The sequence below is a fragment of the Brachycentrus maculatus genome, unplaced genomic scaffold, assembly GCF_059751285.1.
Source record: "Brachycentrus maculatus isolate JH-2025_06_01 unplaced genomic scaffold, ASM5975128v1 h1tg000513l, whole genome shotgun sequence".
Lineage (NCBI taxonomy): Eukaryota > Metazoa > Arthropoda > Insecta > Trichoptera > Brachycentridae > Brachycentrus > Brachycentrus maculatus.
The window spans coordinates 81,083-102,234 of record NW_028281259.1 but is presented as its reverse complement, the minus strand read 5'-3'; the positions used below and the strand labels follow the sequence as shown (position 1 = coordinate 102,234).

General features: G+C 40.7%; 1 protein-coding gene across 3 annotated transcripts in view; it reads right to left on the bottom strand.

Annotated features, from left to right (window-relative positions):
• Nucleotides 1–1,428: 1,428 nt before the first annotated feature.
• The window catches only part of hoe1 (OCA2 melanosomal transmembrane protein hoepel1), a 47,983-nt gene continuing 28,259 nt past the window's right edge, over nt 1,429–21,152 (bottom strand). For 2 of the 3 annotated variants that reach the window (XM_088272638.1, XM_088272639.1), the window contains 17 exons: nt 19,804–19,907; nt 16,708–16,855; nt 16,009–16,140; nt 14,955–15,072; nt 13,095–13,230; nt 11,921–12,111; nt 10,684–10,965; nt 9,962–10,165; nt 9,179–9,294; nt 8,590–8,728; nt 8,069–8,204; nt 7,083–7,273; nt 6,491–6,584; nt 5,374–5,516; nt 3,505–3,615; nt 2,575–2,722; nt 1,429–1,664 (listed from right to left, as the gene is read on the bottom strand). In XM_088272638.1, coding sequence (XP_088128764.1) covers nt 1,486–1,664; nt 2,575–2,722; nt 3,505–3,615; nt 5,374–5,516; nt 6,491–6,584; nt 7,083–7,273; nt 8,069–8,204; nt 8,590–8,728; nt 9,179–9,294; nt 9,962–10,165; nt 10,684–10,965; nt 11,921–12,111; nt 13,095–13,230; nt 14,955–15,072; nt 16,009–16,140; nt 16,708–16,855; nt 19,804–19,907 — 2,572 coding nt within the window. In that variant the 3' untranslated portion in view covers nt 1,429–1,485. Of the gene's footprint in view, nt 1,665–2,574; nt 2,723–3,504; nt 3,616–5,373; nt 5,517–6,490; nt 6,585–7,082; nt 7,274–8,068; nt 8,205–8,589; nt 8,729–9,178; nt 9,295–9,961; nt 10,166–10,683; nt 10,966–11,920; nt 12,112–13,094; nt 13,231–14,954; nt 15,073–16,008; nt 16,141–16,707; nt 16,856–19,803; nt 20,122–21,152 lie in introns of all 3 variants that reach the window. The other variant, XM_088272637.1, reaches the window with a different exon arrangement.

The following is a 21,152-nucleotide window of genomic DNA, read 5'->3' as shown; positions in this document are numbered from 1 at the left end:
GATAATTTTTGACAACAAACACACCTCTAGTTTTTTTCTTCTAAAGTTAATCTTATTCTCGCTGTTTCTAACTGGTGGTTCAAACCATAATATCCCATGTCATAGGGCACGCAACAGCTAAGGCACATTGGCCAAATTTAGTGATCTCTTTCCGCCTCCATATTGTAGTGGTTAGCGCACTAGGCTACCATGCTGGAGGACCTGGGTTCGATTCCCAAGAGGGTCAAAATAAATCAGTGATTTTTTTCATTCTAATATTTATTCAATATGACTCTGGACTGGTCCCTGAAGCGGAAGGCTGATCACCTTTACTTTGTGCATTTCCTTAAATGTTAATACTGTTAATTAACCCTTGTTAATACTGCTTTTTTGATGCAGTGCCCTATCCACCATTGTAAGAAGACAATGAATTTACCCATGGTAGTTATATAGCCGACCGAGGCGTGAGATGTCTATCAACCAATTCATCTGGAATGCACAGCTCTTTAAGATAATCTGGAGATGGCTCCAGAGTGTTGATTTTTACATGAGTAGACAGAATTTATACTCATGTCTTTGGGGAAAGCGTGACCAGATCAGTTGGTGAAGTAGCGGGGTGATGTGACTGCAAATGCAAGCCAATCAGCAAAGATGTATAGATCTCTAATCTATAGAAGTTAAGCGTGGAGTGGGCAAAAGAAGAATGAAAGTAGACTGAATGCTTCTAAATAGAAGCAAAAAAATCAGTCTCGCTGCTGCGTTTTATACTGATTGCAGTCGAGTCATCGTATTGTGTCTGTATGAATGGTGTGCTGAAATCAGTTTAGCTAAATAAAATACTATTAGTGAAAGCTAAACTCGCAGTATGCAATGATGTCCTGATTATGGAGTTGACAAAAGAATGATGAAAGTAGACTAAATACAGTCGGGATGCCATCTCTCAGTGCGGCAAGACCATGTATGGTAGATGTTCCAATGGTGATATAAGGAAAGGGTGCAAGGCTGAGATGAGCACTATCCAGCAAACTAAGGAAGGTGTGTTGAGATAATTTGGACATGTGGAACCAATGAGTGAAGAAAGAACATAAAACAAATTTATGTAGAGAATGCAGTTGGAAAAAGGAGAAAAACTGAGGAAGATGTGTTGAGATGGTTCGGGCATGTGAATCCAACGAGTGAATAAAGAAAGGTTAAATAAATTTACGAAGCGAATGTAGTTTAAAATAGAAGCGTAGAAAGACCGAGGAAAACTTGGCATGATTGAGTGTTTCAAATGCTTGAAAATGGTCAGGTCATGAGTGACGAAGCATGTATGCGGAAGAGGCGTAGATTGTTTCCAAGGACAAATTGGTTTGGCGCTGTATTCTCCCTGCGGAGTGATAGTTAGCTGTAGTGCAGCAGGCCAGGTGGAGATGCGTGTATGCGGAAGAGAGGAAGATTGTTTTGGCGTAGCGCTGTGTCCTCTCTGCCTATCCTGGTGGCACGATGGTTGGCAGGACACGGTGGTCAGTGCCACTCCAGCACGACGTGGCAGACCAGCAGATAGGCGGTGATGACGGTGACGGAGCCCAGCATGAGGGGGAAGCCGACGCGGAAGTACTCCATGAAGGAGAAGCGATAGCCGTGCTGCTCCGCCACTCCCGCGCACACCACGTTGGCCGATGCTCCAATCAGCGTTCCGTTTCCTGAAAAATAATCAAAATAGTCATTTGGGATAGTTGAAACACCACCATTTTCATAAAATATTACCTCTAGGGTGTTGTACTGCGATTGAATTGGAGAAAAGGAGAAAGTGAATTTCCCCTACTTTCTTTGATTTAGCAAACAAATGCATTTTTTGTTTGTTCAAAGATCATCTTACTCTCACTGTTTCTAACTACTAGTGGAAGAATCCCCCGCCATGACAATGTTTAATTTGCCCTTGGCCCATCTTCTTCACGAGCCCTCTGACCTCCACTGCTGGATATAGGCCTCTTCCCCTTCTTTCCATTTCCTCCGGTCGGTTGCTGCTTGCAGCCAGTTTCTACCCCCCACAGCGACTCTTTTGTTCTCTTTAAGGTGGAGACTGACCGGAGCATTTCGTCGTAACATAACGTCATAACATAGCTCGCGGCGAGAATCAGCGAGTATCCGAAACTATGGATGGAGCGCTTGGCTCGCTGTACTGACTGCCTTGAATGCTCGCATCGTAATATGTTACATTACGACGAAATGCTCCCGTCGGTCTTCACCCTCAGGTCTCCATCGTAGAATTCTTGGGGTCCATCTTGCGGAGTCTTGTCTCGCAACATGTCCTGCCCATCGCCATTTAAGTTTTGCCATGCGATCCATGATATCCTCTACTTTGGTTCTCTTCCTGGTAACTTCATTTTTATTTTATTTTATCCCACAGGCTAAAACCAAGCATGGATCTTTCCATGGATCGCTGTGTGCACATGAGCTTGTCTGCATGTCTCTTTGTCAAAGCCCTTGGCTTCAGTTAGAATCTGCCAGTTGATGGTGCCGGGCAATTGATAAATGCGTTTTTAGTAAAGAGTCCATTATTGATATGAACTTGATAGGATGGATGGATTTGTATTATGTAACATATGGTACCTCCGAGGCAAGCTCCGAAGGCGAGCGCCCACACCAGCGGCTGGAGGGGGAGCTTCAGTTCGGGGTTGTTGCCCAGCGAGGTGGCGATCCTGATCATCATGGTGGTCAGCGGGATGTTGTCCACGAAGGCAGACGCTATGGCCGACACCTGGAATACAACAATTGTTTGTTTATTTCTTCACTTAGGCAGAAGGAATAGAATGCCACGCTATTCTGTCTTCGCAAAAAATCTAAGTATATACCTACCCATTGTTCCGACTGCTGACCTGACCACGGCCAAGTGTTAGAAATTCTCGATCATGCCAAATTCATAATTTTATTTTACCATTCCTTCTCTACTCATTTGATTCACATCCAAAGCATCTCACCAAACCTTTCTTAACACACTTGCCACAGGAAAGGTATTTTTCTACCTGTTGGGTGGATTGATGCTCAAGGACGGGGAGGGTATTTCTACCTTCTGCGCCGGCCTCATTTCAAAGGCAGAAAATAAGGAATTATTTAATGTTTTTATATGAATATTATGTACCAATATCTTTGAAGTCTTAACTATATGTATGCAATTATCAAATCTCGTTGCCAGCGGTCCGCAAGCATAAAAAAACACCTTTCTGAAAGGTGTTAATTTTATTGATAACGATTTTCTTAGCCTTAGATTATTTCCTCAACACAATATTTAAACATCTAGCATTCATTGTATTGCAGCACATACGTCTGAGGAATAGTATTTTGACTGCATTCAGTTTACTTTAATCCTACTTTTGCCAATTCCACTCTTTTTCTGCATACTTGAGGGACTTTGTTGTGTACTGCTAGTTTAACTTTAACTGATAGGTTTTTATTTGCTATGACTGATTTCAGTGCTTCATTCCCTCTGTTCCCAGTTATAGCTTGTCATAGCTCAAAATAATGTGAAGGTTGAGCCCTTACCCACAAGATGAGCAGTATGGCGACGGCGAGGCGCGACTGCTCGGACACGGAGAGGATGACCGTCTCCGTCTGCTTCCCGATCCAGTCGATCAGCCCCAACTTGGATAGAGCCTGCCATCAAATTTACAAACTGTAATCGAAAAACCAGACTCGCAGCACAAAGTCAATCACAGCCCCACGAATCTACCTCCGACTTTTACTTATTCACATCGCATCACACTGTGACTATGTGATCAGCTCTGTGCTTCAGACAGAACACAGATGGTGCCGAGAAATAGCATGTGAAAGAAGGTGTCAATCGAATGATAAATACGACTCTTAAAATTTGAGTAGTGTGATTGTCGATCATGGGGAGAATGGTTAATGTTATCCTGCGGATACTCTGACTACCTTATTCTTCTTCATCTATGTTGAGATATCAAGGGAATAGAAGCAACGCAACAGCCAGAGCGTTCTATGCTGAGATATATTTTAAGATACTTTCTGTTGTCCATTACGATATCCATGTTATATGTTGAGATATAACTTTGAAAATCTAGAAATCCAACAAAAAATTTTAATAAATAATTTATTATTTCAAAATTCTTCACCTTTGCTTTCCATGTTCCCGTTATTCTCAAACTCCACTCCCTAACTCACCCCTCCCCCTAACTTACCTCCCCCTCACTTACAATATAGATAATTATTTTTATCTATTTTTATCAATATAGGTATTTATTTATATAATTAAAATGTAACTTTGTTTTAAAATCACTATAAATATTTTATTATAACTTAATTTTAATGTCTACCGGTTTCCAAGCTAACCGCTTCTTTATCAAGACTGATTAATACTAAAAAACTATCTACTAAACAATACAAATATCTACCAAAAATATTATATGTATATTTGACTTATATATCGCTCACTCCTTTCAAGAACGTCATAAATCAAAAAACTTGATTTTTCACAAGAACGTTTTTAAAGTTTAAAAATATAATACAATGTTTTAAAAATAAATATCGAGCCACTTTTAACTGTGCAACAGATCTTTTTAGGTAAAACCTGAAGGTTTTTTCTCCATTTAAAAAATAATTAGATTATTAAAAAATAAAATTAAACAATACCTTTTCTTCAAAATGCAAAAACAACACTTTTTGCCCTGTAGCGGGTAAATATTATGTTTAAAATATGCCGCTTTTGCTGGGATATAGTACATTTTCTGGGCATTCCGAAAACATGCAAAACTGAAAATTGAGAAATTTTGATTTATGACTTTCTTGAAAGGAGTGAGCGATATGTAATATGTGTTGAAATAAATAAATACATAAATAAATGATGACTTCATAACACGAAACGCACATGTTATCATATATATATATGTAAATAAAGTAGAATTCTATATTTTGACGGTTAGGGAAAGAAGCTTTAGTTAATATTCAAACCCCACCTGTAGCCTCCCAAACTATATTTTTTAATGACTAGTCGTTAATACTCAAGTGGTACAAAACAAGCATTTTCATTTACAATTTAAGAGAATAGAAGCAAGAGCTAGGGCGTTTTGGTTGCATACCCGTGTTGAAAACAAATTGTTGGCATAAATAAACTGTTGGGTAATATATCCAAAATAAAACAAGGTTTTTGTTGGATTGAATTCTACATTTATTTATGTATATCTTAATACGTGACATGTTTCGTTTTCTTAGGACAATCAAACAGTGTTTAATAATGTCCTAAGAAGAGGAAACGCGCCACGTATTAACATACAAATAAATAAATGTAGAATTCAATCCAACAAAAACCTTGTTTAATTTTGGATATATTACCCAACAATTAAATATGGAATTCTACCAACTGTCTGCAGTTACAATAAATAAATAAATTGTTACCTCCATAAGTATGAATAGAGCAGCGAAGAACAGCAGCGTGGACCACTCCACCCTCGCCAGCACGGCTTCCATGTCCTCTCTGTCCGCCAGGATGAGCAGCAGGATGGCGCCCAGCAGGGCCGTCCAGCCCAGAGACAGGCGCTCTGCAAACAGGGGAACATACTTGGTAATGGGTTGCGGTGACTCTTAGTCAGTTACGAGTAGGTCTGCACTGGTAAACCTGCCAAATTCTGAGCCCTGCTTACCCAACGCAAGAGAGTACCATAGAACGGGGCTACTTGAACTTTGATGTGTTGCTTGAGCCCAGTACAAAAAAAAAATCTGTATTTGGTCTACAATAATGAACGTATGGTGACAATAAGTGTCACCTGTCAGTGAAACAATTAATCATGTCAATACGTTCATTATTGTAGACCAAATACAGATCTAAATATTTTTTTGTACCTCAAGTGACACATCATCACCTTGAGCCCTCAAGTAACACATCAAAGTTCAAGTAGCCCCGTTCTACGGTACATTTTTATGTTAGGTTTTTACCTGCACTCACAAGCAATCTTCCTCCATCTCCATTCACCACTCTTGCGTGATGAGATTATTATCAACTAAATTCAGTGATTTTCTTTATTCTTAAAATAGTTTCAGATAATTTACTTTTATTTTATTTTATAATTTCAAGTTAATCTGTGATCGAGTAAGTGCGTTTTTCATTCATAAACAATCACCTAATGAGTCTAAGAGAGCTAGGTATTCATACATCATACATAGAATACTTTTTCACCTCACTATGTCCGGTCAGTACTTCCATACGGAGTTGAATCGTGGACCCTCAAGATCAGCACTATGAACCGCTTAAAGACATTCCAAGGCTACATTGTATTCCATGGACCGATATGGTCAGCAAATGTGCTCCGAAGAGCAAGAGCAGGGAGACAGTTGCTAACTGATCAAGTTCCGGGAGGTGCCCTATCTGGGGTATGTGCTGAGAGGAGACAAGTACGAGCTGTTGCACCTGATAGTTTAGACTTTCCCCGTTCTACTATGCCCACAGCAGGGTGGATGCGGTACCTAACCCATGAGTTTTTCTCCTTCCTTTTATATTATTGAACCTTGTACTTACGCAGTTCCGGCACGGCGTGGAGGAAGAAGACGATGATGACGAATAGTACGGCGACGGTCGACTTCACTAACAGGACTTTGTTTCTTATTGGGTACTGGAACAAGGACAGAACAAAATAATTATTAATTAATACATGTTTTAGATGAATGTGTGGAACAATGTATGATGTTCGAATGTTCTCTTCTAGAATCCTTAAAATAAATACATATGTAAAATCTTGCTTCTGTATCTTTTTTTTTAAAGGAATAACCAACAGAGCCCCTACTTTAAGAGGCTTGTCTGCAGGTAGGATAGTAAGGATAGGGAAGGTATCGCAAACGCCCATACCATTGAAAATAAATCTTTCTTTGATTCATTTTGCAATTAGCAGGAATCGAACCTGTGATGCCATTTTGCAGTCTACCCAACTACGTCACGGCGCTTATCAAATTTAGATTCTAATTAAAATTCAATTATGATTAAAAAATAGATCTAATTAGATTCTTCTTCTTCTTAGAAGGTAATTACATTCTTAAATTCCACACTTGAGTTTTTGTAGTTATTTTTTAAACATATGTACAACAGGGTTTAAAATATGTTCAGTATGAGTGACCTTGAGGGCCAGTTGCTGCAGGTTGTCCCTGTAGTGGGCCGTGGAGCCGCCCTCCTTCAGCTTCCGCTTGAGCTGCCCCAGCAGTCGGTTCACCTTCTTCAGCAAGGTCTCGCGAACTAGATCCTCATCCTTGGAGTAGGAGGAGAGGGACGCCGCGGCGCGCTGCCATATCGATATCTCCCGTCTTAATTCTGGAACGAGTATTGCAATCAGTGTTCCTGTTCTTCATGACTACTCATGTCTTCACGTGGAAGTGGAGGAGATCGAGTGGATATAGAGAGAGATTGTTGGGAACAAAGAATGGTAGCGATAGCTTAGAAATGGAGAATGGCAGCGATGGCTAGGGAACAGAGAATGAGAGCAGTTGCTAAGGAACAAAGAATGAAAGCGATGGCTTAGGCATTCCTATGAAAACGGCAGCGATGGCTAGGGAACGGAAAATGGGAACAAAAGTTTTTGGAAAAATGGCAGGGATGACTGTATAATGGAGAATAGGAGTGGCAACTGAAGAATGAAGAATGGCTGAGATGGCTGGATAATGGAGAGCGGGAGTGACAACTGGAGAACGGAGAATATATTCAGTTGTTGGGAACAAATAATGGCAGAGATGGCTGTATAATGAAGAATGGGAGTGGCAGCTGGAGAATGAAGAATAGCTGAGATGGCTGGATAATGGAGAGCGGGAGTGACAACTGGAGAACGGAGAATATGTTCAGTTGTTGGGAACAAAGAATGGCAGAGATAGCTGTATAATGGAGAATGGGAGTGGCAGCTGGAGAATGAAGAATGGCTGAGATGGCTGGATAATGGAGAATGGTAGTGACGAATGTGTTCAGTTGTTCGGAACAAAGGATGGCAGTGATTGCTGAGGAGTATGGAGGGCATATACGACTAGATGTATAGATGAAGAACAAGCTTGAACTGTATGGCAGGACAGACGAGAGTTACAAATTTCTTCTCAATCATTATTAGCTTGAATAACCTACCTTGTACTTGTTTGGGCTCGGAATGTCTCAGGCTATTTATGTTCCTAAAGTACAGCCGCAAATGTATGTACGTTTGGACCGCCACTAGCAAGATGCCTATACTCATGTGGAGAGTGAACGTCGTGAAGTCTATGCCCTGCAACAACAACAAAACATACATCATTCCAGCCGCAGCAGGGTTGATTCGGTCCCCGATATATACCCAGCGGATGAGATTAACACATTTTGGACGGGTGTTTTTTACACCTGCGGACCATTGGCAACGGGATTTGATAATTGTGTATATACATAGTTTATATACATAGTTTAGACCTTAACAAAGAGATTGGTTCATAATATTCATACAAAAACAGTGAATAATTCATTTTTTTCTGCCTGTGAAATGAGGCTGGTGCAGAAGGTAAAAATACCCTTCCCTTCCTTAAGCAGCAATCCACCCAACGGGTAGAAATACCTTTCCCATCCCAAGTGTATTAAGGTTTTCACCCCATTTTTTTCTTTTGAGTGAAAAAAATACTCACGGCTTTGATGATTTGTGAGTTTGACGCGATTATCACGTTGGGGGGGTCCCCTACTGGCGTGAGGGTGCCTCCCACATTGGAGTATATTATCATAGCCATCAGAATTGGCACCGGGTTCAACTCCATCACTTCGCACAACCTAGAACATACAAATCGGTTTATTTCTCAACCAGAATAGTGAATAATAATAATAAAAATATACCTAAGTATATTTTTAAGCTTTCTTCTTCATCTTCTTCAAACCCTTAACCACACCTGATGGCGCATAGGGCACTGCATCATATAATCTTGATCATTAACACATGAAGGAAAGGCGATCAGCCCACCGCTTCAGGCACCAGTCCGGGGTAATATTGAATAACTAATAGAGTGAAAAAATCACTTATATTTATTTGACCCCCCCCCCTGGGAATCGAACACGGGACCTCCAGAACGGTAGCCGAGCGTGCTGACCATTAACACAACAGAGGCGGACAAGCATTATAAAGAAAAGAAAAGTGTTTTTTGAATGGATTTATCTGGGATAGATTGTATATTGGAGCTGGGAATGTGGCGGGACCTTTCATAGTGGTATATATAATAGTTATACCTGATAGTCACGGGAGTCATCAGGAGAACCGTCGTGACGTTGTCTAGGAATGATGACATGACGGCCGTGAAGAAACACAAGTAGTTTATCAGCGGCCATACGCGCCCGCCAGTTACCTGGAAACACACAAAAAATTTCACAATTACTTCTTCTTGTGCCTTGTTAGGTCCCCCCAAAGTTGGCGATCGTTGGCGCAAAGGCACAATTATACACAAATATCAAATTTATAACAACTTCTTATATTATTGACATCAACATAGATTTAGAAGAAAATGGAAGTCTGGGTGTTTACAGGGCTTACAAACTATCAAAGGCTAGTACAAGTGATCACTGCATACATGTGGAACATTCACCATTCTACTCATGATTGACAACCATACTGCTCAAATATTAGAAGCTGTATAAATCCTTTAATCGACAACGTCTTTCACAGAGTTCTCAACACCATCTATGGTTCAGTTGAGTAATGTACATCCGTGACCTCATCTGCTCATATATAGCGTCTGATGTGTACATCCACAATACTATGTGTATAAATCGCTCACTTTTTCTCCCCTCCTGTGGCGTCGAAATATATAGTTCTCTTTCTCTTTCTCTAAGTTATATCTTTCTTCACTCTCATGTAACGAAATGGACCTAATAAACGTGATGCTTCCTCGAAACCTCACTTTCAATTCTCGTTTATCAAATCACTGCCTAAGAAATTTTATGCACTTTAAAAACCTAACTAAAGTAATTTTGGTAACGAAAGTACCAGGACTGCGGAACAAGAGGAGGGGTTACCTTGTAGGCGTATACGGCCAGGTAGTCGAATATACCCGTCTCCGAGAGGATGGCCACCAGCACCATCATGGAGAAGAGCAGCAGCAGCGTCTCCACGTCGATCCAGGACATCAGCTCCGAGGTGGACGGCCGCTCGTCCAGCACCGCCAGGATGGCCACCGACATGGTGGACGCCAGGATGGCGGCGAACGTGCGGTGCACGATCTGGAGTCATTAAACATGACCATTAGGGGCCACAGCAGGGTGGGTGGACCATCAAACATGCTCACGAAAAAACACTCAAAATTAATAAAACTAACGGCTAAAATAGAAAATGACGGCATTATTGTTCCAGCTAGAGATGGCGAAAAATTTGTTAAACTATGTTAATATATGATTGGAGTGCCCCAAGTCAGTTCTAGGACCGATTTGAGGGAGCGGTGTGATAGTTCTTCTTCTTCTCCAAACCCTTATCCACACCCCAATGGTGCATAGGGCACTGCATCATATAAACGTGGTGTTATCTTGATTGCTAACACATGAAGGAAAGGTGATCAGCCCTCCACCTCAGGTTATATTGGATAAATATTTAATGGTCCAGGGTTATATTGGAAAAAAATCGCTTATATTTATTTGATCTCCTCCTGGGAATCGAAACCGGGACCTCCAGAACGGTAGGCGAGCGTGGTCACCATTACACTACAGAGGCATGATAGTAAGTCGGTAGTTAGTAGGTTGGGTACCTCGAGGACTATCAGCACGTAGAGGCCGAGCAGCACGACGGCCGCGTACATGATGCCGTCGCGCACGTCGATGGGCCGGATGTCGTAGCTGATGACGGCCGGGATGATGACGCCGAGGTTGCTCCGCAGGCGCACGCGCAGCAGCGGGAAGCCGGCGCTCGCGTTCCCGCCGCGCTCCGGGCGGAAGCCCTCCAGCCGGAAGGCCCGCTTGCGCGCCACCTCCGGCACGAAGTCCACCATCGTGGCCGACACCAGCGGGATGCGCCACACGTCCGTCAAATTCTGGAAACCAACCAGAGAAATAGGTTGACAAAACACAATTCAACAAATGACAACTCGTGACAGTCAAACAACTATATGCTAAATAAAACAGTGTTGTAAAAACTTTTACTATTCAAGGTACACCCGCCAAATCAAGAAATTTTAGAGGTACACCAAAGAAAATTTTAAAAGTTTATTTAATATTGATTCAATATTAAAATAAATTTAATGCGAAAATATATATAACAATTTATGTTTGTTCATTGGTGACCTCTATGGTGAGACTCAGAAACCAATTGCTGCAGGCTGCAGTTATATCCGGATCCTTCAGAAACCTCATGTGGAGGAACAAACAAAAGAGAATAGAAAGTAAGATGAAAATATACAAAACATGTGTTCGACCAATAGCCACTTATGGGATTGAGACAAGAGCAGATACTTTTAGAACAAGATCTCGACTTGGAACCTCCGAGATGAAGACTCTCTGATCCATAACCAGAAACACATCGCGAGATCGAGTAAAAAATACCGACATCCGGAGCATGTGTAAGACGTAGGATATCGTGAGGTGGGGACCACAACGAAGGCGATACTGGAATGATCATGTAAACATAATGTCAGATGACAGACTTCCACGTATCGCTCTTCAAAGAATCCCTGAAAGACGCAGACCTCCAGGCAGACCTCCGAAAAGGTGGTAAGACAGCTGGGAGTCAACATCCCAAGAGCTGCAAGCGGAGGCACAAACAGATTTTTAGGATCTAGAAAAAGAAGAAGAAGAAGAAGAATTTGTTTAATGCGAAATGTGTGTCTACCCATTATTGACAACCACACGACTCAAATTCTTGGATGTTCTATATATATGAATGATCCAATTGCGAAACATTCTACAAGAATCACTAGAATTTCCACAAGGGACATCTATTGGTGAGATGAAGAAGCTTTTTTTATTGAGCAGAAACTCTCGAGCCATTACCTTGTGGAGGGTGACGTCGCCGGCTTCCAGGAGACTGACATTCTCGGGCAGCACGGGCCAGTCGGAGTGCGCCAGCTCCAGCCACACCTCCAGCCAGTTCAGCGACAGGTTCCCGTACAGGTCCGGCAGGAAGGGCCCCTTCAGCTGCAGGGACACTCTCTCTTCCTGCGGCATCTCCAGGATCAAGAAGTCTGGAAGTGTGACATAGGTAAACAACCATGAGATCGCAGGTGTCCAATGATGTCATTTAGTGCCAAGCATTGTTCAAACTCTAGAGATGTACTCTTTCTTTTTTTGTTGGTAAATCGTTTAGTATTTTGTATATTAAAAGCATTGTTATCTTTGTGGTATGGTAATATAACATTCTCCTTATCATTCATTGTTCACTTTGCGTTATTACACTTTAAAGTGGTACTACACAAAATTAGGAGAGTGTTAGATCGTTTAGTATTCACAATGAACTAGGAGTGCATTTAAGATTTGCAGGGTCCGCATTTAACAGTCTGAAGGCTGTCTGGAGATCGGATCTACTATAAATACTCGGTGAAGACCAAATGCCGCCTATACAATGCCTGCATTGCTCCTGTTCTCTTATACGGCTGTGAAACATGGCACCTTACAAGGGCCCAGAGCAGGCGTGTACTTAGCTTTGAGAATATGTGTCCAAGAAGAGTTTTAGGCATGCGGTGGTTTGACCTTGTGAGGAATGAAGTGATAAGGCATAGGACGCGGCAAATCTTGGTCACAACTGTCGTCAAGGAAAGGCAATTCAGTCGGCTTGGCCATGTACTCCGCATGCCTCCCGAGAGCCGCCATCAAGCTTGCCCTTACAAGGCATCAGGTTCCTGACCACTGCTGACAATTCGTCGGTAGTTCTCGACTCTCACCTGACTTGGGAGGATGCAATGGATCTGGCGGCCGATTGAAAAGCCTAGAGATAGTTTGTGAACTTTATATGCTCCACGTAGGGAGTGGATATGGTAAAAGAGAAGAAGAGATTTTTCATTTAAGCGTTTCACTTTTTCGTATGATCCAGGCAAATTTGCCCAGCCGCGCCTATAAAAGTTTCAATCAAAAATATTTATATTGAATGACGCAACGCAGTAAGGATTCTCCAATATTGTTCAACTGAACTTGATGGCCATTGTAACCGTGATGGATCGAGTGTACTCACTTTTGGTTCTATTGACGGGTATGGACAGCTGTCGGGTGAAGTAGACCTTCTCGTTTTTTGTCATCAGAATGGTTGTGAATAGCACCCAGCAGGCCAGGAGCAACGCCATCTTTGTATTCTTCAGCCACGGCTTGGTCTGCAAGGAAAGGTTGTAACATCATCAATATTCTTCTCTTGTCAAATTGAAATTTTTGGGGAGGATTTCTCAAGTAGACTCGAGGATTTCTCAAGGTGGACGCAAGGATAACTCAAGGTTGAATCTGGATGGTTCGAGGATTACTCAAAGAAAACTCAAGAATCAAGACTCCATCATGTCGATACTGGCACCGTTTCTGATCTCCTCATATCGCGGGTATACTGGCAAAAATCGTTAACTCGAAAATATGCGATTTTGGCTTACTGATGCAGTATTATAAAGTTCTCAACATTCTATAATCTGGCAAAATAAACTAAGTAGTTTGAAATGTCCTTTTTAAAAGTAAATTATAGTTTAAGTTTAATAGCGTATTTTATTCAGGCTAAAAGCTTTAAATAACAGGGATTATTCAAACAGGGATAAAAGATAAAGTTTTTTGCCAGTGTACCCACGATATGAAGAAAACACCATCCTGAAGTGGTGTTTTCTTCATCCCCTTGTGATCACCGTGTACTTCCAGTACCATAAAGGCATAAACGAGTCTAGAAGTATATCTGATGGTACACAGATGGCGCAGATTGCTAGGTGTCACTACTATATGGTAAAGGAAATAAAGGAAAACAAACCACATTCAATAAACAGCCGCATCGTCTTTCTATGCTATTCATCAAGTAGACATGTTAGCCAATGCTTTTGAAAGTATAGCTTTATTCAATATTTTGTTATCCACCTTGAAATCTGTACTTTCTCGGCATTCCTTCTCCATGTTATAATGGATAAATGTAAACGTTGTGTTTCACTCTCTCTCGCTGCTCGCTGATGGTGTGCGAAGGAGACGTGTGTTGACCAGTGCTTGCTATTTGTTATTTTATTATAATTTTATGTTTAAGACTTTTTGTTTCTGTATTAGTGTATTGATTAGTGTATTTTTATATATTTACTGTATATGTGTATTATGTTAAAGTCATTAGCCGTTCAATAAATAAATAAATAAATAAAGTAGAGCACTAATCCGATGGAAACATTGAACAGTCAAGGTCATGTTTTCTGGAATAACTGCGATTGTATTTTCAGCGCTAAGAAGTGTAACCAGGCGAACATAGAGGTAGAGGCAGTGGCGGTACTTCCCTAGAAGCCCAAAAGCCCGGCTTGCCTAACAACTCCAAATAAAAATTACTAAATCTAGACCAAATGATTAAAAATACGTAATTAATGTATGACTATTATTAAACTCTTATTAAACTCTATGCATGCCATTATATGGTGATGGTACTTATTGGTTATGGTTAATATCTGAGGAAGATATTTTATTATAGTGAACATTTTCTTTATTTCAAGGTGATGGCTATACCTTACAAAAGTTACATGTTAGCATATTTTTACAATGATTACAATACATTGTTTATATTTATAATACTTTCTGGGTACTTACTATACGGGAATGATATAAGGTGAAGAAATTATAGGTACATCATGTGTTCACGAATGTGAAAAATAATGGGCTTGCCTTACTGGTAAACCCTAGGCACGCCACTGGGTAGAGGTAGGTACTTTCACTCTCCTTATCATTCATCATTCACTTTATGTAATATACCACTTTAATGTGGTATTACACAAAGTGAACGAAGAAAGATAAGGAGAGTGTTATATCACCATAACACAAAGTTAACAATGTTTTTAATATACAAAATATGTAGGTACTTGCGCTTAGCGGAGACAGTTACCTTCTTGTGGCCCGTGACGGCGTCTGTATCTTCGTGGGCGGACATATCGTGCGAGTGCACGCTGTGGCGGGTGCTGTTAGCGGGCTGGCCGGACGGAGGAACGTTCTGAGGCTTTCCACTGTAAATTTATAAAGAACACTTGTATTTATGTATGCAAACTGTTACATTATACTTTTTTATTTAATATTTTTATCTTATTTTGGGTACATAGATACATTTTTTAGGGCATAGCCTGTGTTGAGCCGAAATACTTACAGATTAATACACGTACAATATAAGGTTTATTTAAATTTTATTTAATTACAAGATTTTATACATTACCAGATGTAATATACAATAAAAAGGTTATACAATAAAATAATCACAAGTATTAATGGATGGGCCAATAAAGTTACTATTTAATGCTGCCCGGGTTCAAATATTTTATTGGGTTCTTACCTTATCCATTTTATTCCAGAAGTTATACAATGCTTCTTTGATCAACACTTGTCGTATGTCTAGGACCATGTAGCTTCTAAATATTTTCATATAATTTTTTGACATCTCATCAAAGATGAAGAATATAAAAATCTGGGCATTTACGGGGCGGACAACCGTCATAGGCTGGTTTAAGTGATCACTTTACACATGTGTTACATTCACCAATTCTACCCATTATTGACAACCACACTACTCAAATTCTTGGAAGTTCTATATATATGAACCAATTTAGAAACCTTGTTCTTGATCACTAGAACTTCACTAGAGACATCTATTGGTGAGATGTAAAGAAGCTTTTTTTTTTAGTTTTCAGAAACTCTTATATTAGTATGTGAGGTCCGAATCCTGGATTACAATCACACACATGAGAAACGCCAGAAAATACCATTTTCATTTTTATTATTTAAGCTTATAATTTGACCGGATAATTAATTTACAACATTTTGATTCTGTCCAAATACTTGTTCGCAAAATCTGTGAACAAGTATTTGGATTCACTAAAAATGTTGTATCTAAATATTTCATTGGATGGGTGTGTGGAAATATATGTTGTTATATGAGAGTGTTTACTGACCAGGGTGGATTGATATTAACGGTGGCTTCCCCGGCAATGTTGGCCTGCAGAAAGCTGACTTTGCTCCTCCCGAATATGCTCCGGTCGCCGTGTTGGCTGTTGAGAGCTGATCGACCCTCTGGTTTCCCATTTCTGCGAAAAGAACAATCGGGAAATGATGAATTACGGCTACATTTTGAGTCCTGGTCGGTGTACTGTTCAGCTTTTGACCCCATAGAGAAGCAAACACTAGGAACTTAAAAACACACTTATTAATCTCATACAAAGGTCAAGTCGGGAACAATCGAGAAAATTTAGAAATGCATAAAAAAAAATTCCTGAAGGACGCAGACCCCCAGGCAGACCTCCAGAAAGGTGGAAAGACAGCAGGGAGTCAACATCCCAAGAGCTACAAGCGGAGGCACAAACAGATCCTCAGGAACTAGAAAAAGAAGAAGAAGAAGAAGATGAAAGATTTAATTCTGAAAAAACATTAATTAATATGCTTTTACAAAATACATCACCATTATTATCTTTGTTCCCATTAAACAAAGTCACGCGTTTTAAGCCCCCTCTCTAGTTATTACCCCACCCACCTCTATATATCGCTCACTCCTTTCAAGAACGTCATAAATAAAAAATCGTCAATTTTGAGTTGTGCATGTTTTTGGAATGCCCAGAAAATGTACTATCCCAGCAAAAGAGGGTACAATGTGTTACCTGTTGTATTCTGGTCCATTTCTACTGCAATCAGTATCTCCGTCGATATCGCTGGCCAGAGGCGTTGGGCACTGCGCCGCTCCGTCGTCAGCAGCCTCCGCGGCGGGCGGCTCCAACTGGGCGTCCGATGCCGTCGTGTTGGCTATGCCTGCGAGAGCAGAGAGACACAATCTCTAAAGGTGGAGACTGACCGGAGCATTTCGTCGTAACGTAACGTCGTAACATCGCTGGCGGCGAGCATCAGCGAGCATCCGAAACTATGGATGGAGCGTTCGGCTCGCTGTACTGACTGCCTGAATGCTCGCATCGTAACGTGGTACGTTGCGACCAAATGTGGAGGTCAGTCTCCACCTTAAGGTGATTAGCCCATTACATAGGTATTCCTAACTAACCAGAAGGTGTTCTATCTAATATCTAATAGGAGAGAAGTACTAGCTATTGCACCTAGTGGAGGGTCCACGTACTAGCTATGGCACCTAGTGGAGGGTGTGGGCAGAAGACAGATCTCCTGGCTCCGGAATATACCAGACTGGGCGGGGATCAGGACTGGCTAGAGCTGCCCGAGACAAGGACAATTAATCCCAAGTGATAGGCGACTAAGAGGGACCTGACATGACACAAACAGAAGAAGAAGAAGAACTAACTATCATGCCACTTTGAGGAGCAGAGACAATAGAACGCCACACGAATCTGTATTTGCTAACAGTCTTCGTTTCTTCCGCATGCATGCATCTCCCCTCATACCCGCCGATTATTCCGAGTCCACGCCCGAGTATTTAAAATACTAAATCATGTCAAGTTTTCATTAAAATATTGATTAAATTAATTTCAAAGGCACAAAGCAGGTGGAAGTTTGACAAGCGTACACATTATTAAGGCGCGTATTTCACGAGAAATCAATTCCTCATTTATTATTTAGGCGCCTGTAACGGCAAGTACGCTATCCATACATTCATGTACAAAGGATAATATGCTAAGAAAGCTTTTCCATTCAGGTTAAATCAAGGCGTCAGCCTTAAAGTGTTACGTTCTAGAAGTATCCAAATTGTATTCAGAAATGGGCAAATGGGAAATGATCATTTAAAGCTAATGACGTCAGCAATAATCTTCCTCGAAAGACATCTAGAAGACCATAGAATTCAGGGATGCTGCTGAAAGATAACATGATTCAAAGGCATGGGGCCTAGGCGACGTATTTCGTGTGTGTCACGATGTATAACACCTACCCTAGGCAACTAGAAACTGGTGAAACGCGAATGCTCAGGTAGTCAGCTGGAGTGTCTCTTAGAGACAAAATAAAGAGTTCACGCATTCGTGGGAGCCTGGCTGTAACAGGCATCAATAGTAAGGTAGGGGAAAGGCAATTGGAGGTGGTATGGGCACATAGGACGCAGAGAACCTGATCATGTTGTGAACCAATGGATCTTCCTCGAAAGACATCTAGAGGAAGACCAAAAACTCATGGATGCTGCAGAAAGATAACATGATTCCAAGGCATGGTCTTGGTGACGCTGTATATGACAGAAGGACCTACAACCTGAGGACGAGGAGAGCTGACCGCAACAGTCTGCAAAGACGACAAGTTGGGATGGAGCCAGGAAGAAGAAGACGTCAATCAGTGCACAAATATTAGTTGTATGTAACTATCACATAGTTTCAATATGTTATAAAAATCTCTTTATTAAAACAGTAATACGATGATTGGTATTACAATCGATCGATGTTATAATAAAGTTATAACAAGATGTATAAGGATGTTATAACAAAGTGTGGAGGCCCTCAGAAAAACGTTACATTTCCATTATAAATGATTCCAAGTAATCAAGAATTCTAGCTTGTAAAATTGTCACGTTTTGGTGCGATTTACTGATTTCATATTGGTTTAACACAGGATTGGTCACGTTTTGTCGCAACTTTAATTAAGAAAATCGCCGTGGAAAATTGAAAATCATTGTCAAATGTGACATTTATCAATAAAAAAAACATGGCGGTCGAAACCGGATTCACTGAACATGGACACATGTATGGAGAAAAAAAAGGAAAAATTTTACGACTATGAATCGAAAAATAAACAAAAAGCGAAGGGGTAAATTGAGAATTTAAGCAAAAAAAATAAACAAGCAAAAAACAATTAAGGATCCTGAACAGGACCTTGACAGGACACTGCAGACTGGGGAAACACATGACTAAAATCTCACTTCATGACTCCCCAGTATGCAGATTTTCTCAATCTTCTTCAATTCTTGCAATCCACATTTTCTACAATTCGCTCACTCCTTTCAAGAACGTCATAAATCAAAAATCGTCAATTTTCAGTTGTGCATGTTTTCGGAATGCCCACAAAATGCACAATATCCCAGAAAAAGAGGCATATTTTCAACATAATATTTACCCGCTACAGGGCAAAAAGTGTTGTTTTTGCATTTCGAAGAAAAGGTATTGTTTAATTATTTTTTTAAATATACTAAATACGTTGCAAATGGAGAAAAAACCTTCAGGTTTTACCTGAAAAGATCTGTTGCACAGTAAAAAGTTCAGTAATTGGCTTGATATTTATTTTAAATACATTGTATTATATATTTAAACTTTAAAAACGTTCTCCTGAAAAATCAAGTTTTTTGATTTATGACGTTCTTGAAACGCACTCGCTCACAACCGAAGTCACATCCTTGGAGGACCTCTACTGGAGTCCGAGAAGGCGAAGCTCCTGCCACCGAGACAGGTCGTGAGTTACATGACTCACGTAGGTCTTGACCTAATATGGTCGCAGTGACATAAGGGATGCAAAATCCCTTGACCCAAAAAAAAAGTTAGGAGCAAGTACTCACCACGCTTCCGTGGTGTAATAGTCAGCATGCTCGGCTACCGTTCTGGAGGTCCCGGGTTCGATTCCCAAGGGGGGTAAAATAAATATAAGTGATATTTTCACTGTAATATTTATTTAATATTATTACCCCGGACTGGTGCCTGAAGCGGAGGGCTGATCACCTTTCCTCGTGTGTAAACGATCGAGATAGCACTGCGTTTATATGACGCATGCAGTGCCCTATGCACCACTGGGGTGCGGATAAGGGTTTGAATGAATAATGAACTCACCATGCTGCTTCTCGTACTGGTTGCGGAAGGGCGCCAGCGACGGGTCGTTCTTGATCTCCTCGGGCAGGTCCGACCACACCTCGATGGAGCCGGGGGTCACCTCACTGTCGGCCACAAGCAAGCGCGCGTTACTCACTGCCTGAGGTCCCGCCTCAGCGCTCACCGCCCTCCCTCCGCGCAAACAGTTCAAGGACATGGCTCACAATTCGAGCGCTCGGATCAACACCACAAATGTCCTTCTCGGGTCACATTCTACGTTGATGTTACGGAACTAATCTCAAGTCACTTCTGGTGTCATTTATTAATTTTTGGTTTAATCTTTTTAAAAATGAGAAAAAATAGATATTGGTCAGCATCATTTTGTCCGCCTCCGTAGTGTAACGGTCAGCACGCTCGCCTACCGTTCTGGAGGTCCCGGGTTCGATTCCCAAGGGAGGTAAAATAAACAAAAGTGATTTTTTCATTGTAATATGTATTCAATATTACCCTGGACTGGTAACCTGAAGCGGAGGGCTGATCACCTTTCCTTCATGTGTTAATGATCAAGATAACACTGCGTTTATATAATGCAGTGCCCTATGCACCATTGGGTGCAGATAAGGGTTTTTATCTTTTATCTTATCAGCATCAATTCTGAAGCTATATATGTACATTTATTTTAATCACTTTCCATTTAAAATCGAAATTTTAAAATCTAACCCCTATTTTTTAATTTGATTAAAACCTTTTTTTATATCGCTTTAATTTTTTAAAGCCTACCTGAATTTATTCTAAGCAGATTTGAAAATAAAATCGATAGTTATTCAACTGAAGATGACGATCATTTGCTATTCAACATTGATATGAGAGGCATCATTAAGTTTCGAAAATGTGTATAAATTCCCGTCATTAAAACACATTCATCCCAAAATCATCATCCGGTCATCTTAAAATTCTGACTCCTCATAATGCCGGCATTTTAAGTTCCGGCATCCTCGAATTCAGTCACTCTAAAAATCTCGGCATTTTCATATTACATCAGCCCAAAATCCCAGGATAAATGTTCCAGCATCGTGAAATTTTGTCACAATGTACCGCGTCATCTTCAAATTATGTCATCTTTATAGATGACATATTCCCGGGATTATTCCCGGCATTTATATCTCAGCGTATTTAAATTCTGTCACATCAAAATTTGGACGTTTTATATTTTAAAATTCTGTCTCCTTAAAATCTCGACATTTTAATGTCCGCAGATCTAAAATCCTGTCTGTTATATCGCTCACTCCTTTCAAGAACGTCATAAATCAAAAATCGTAAATTTTCAGTTGTGCATGTTTTTGGAATGCCCAGAAAATGTACTATATCCC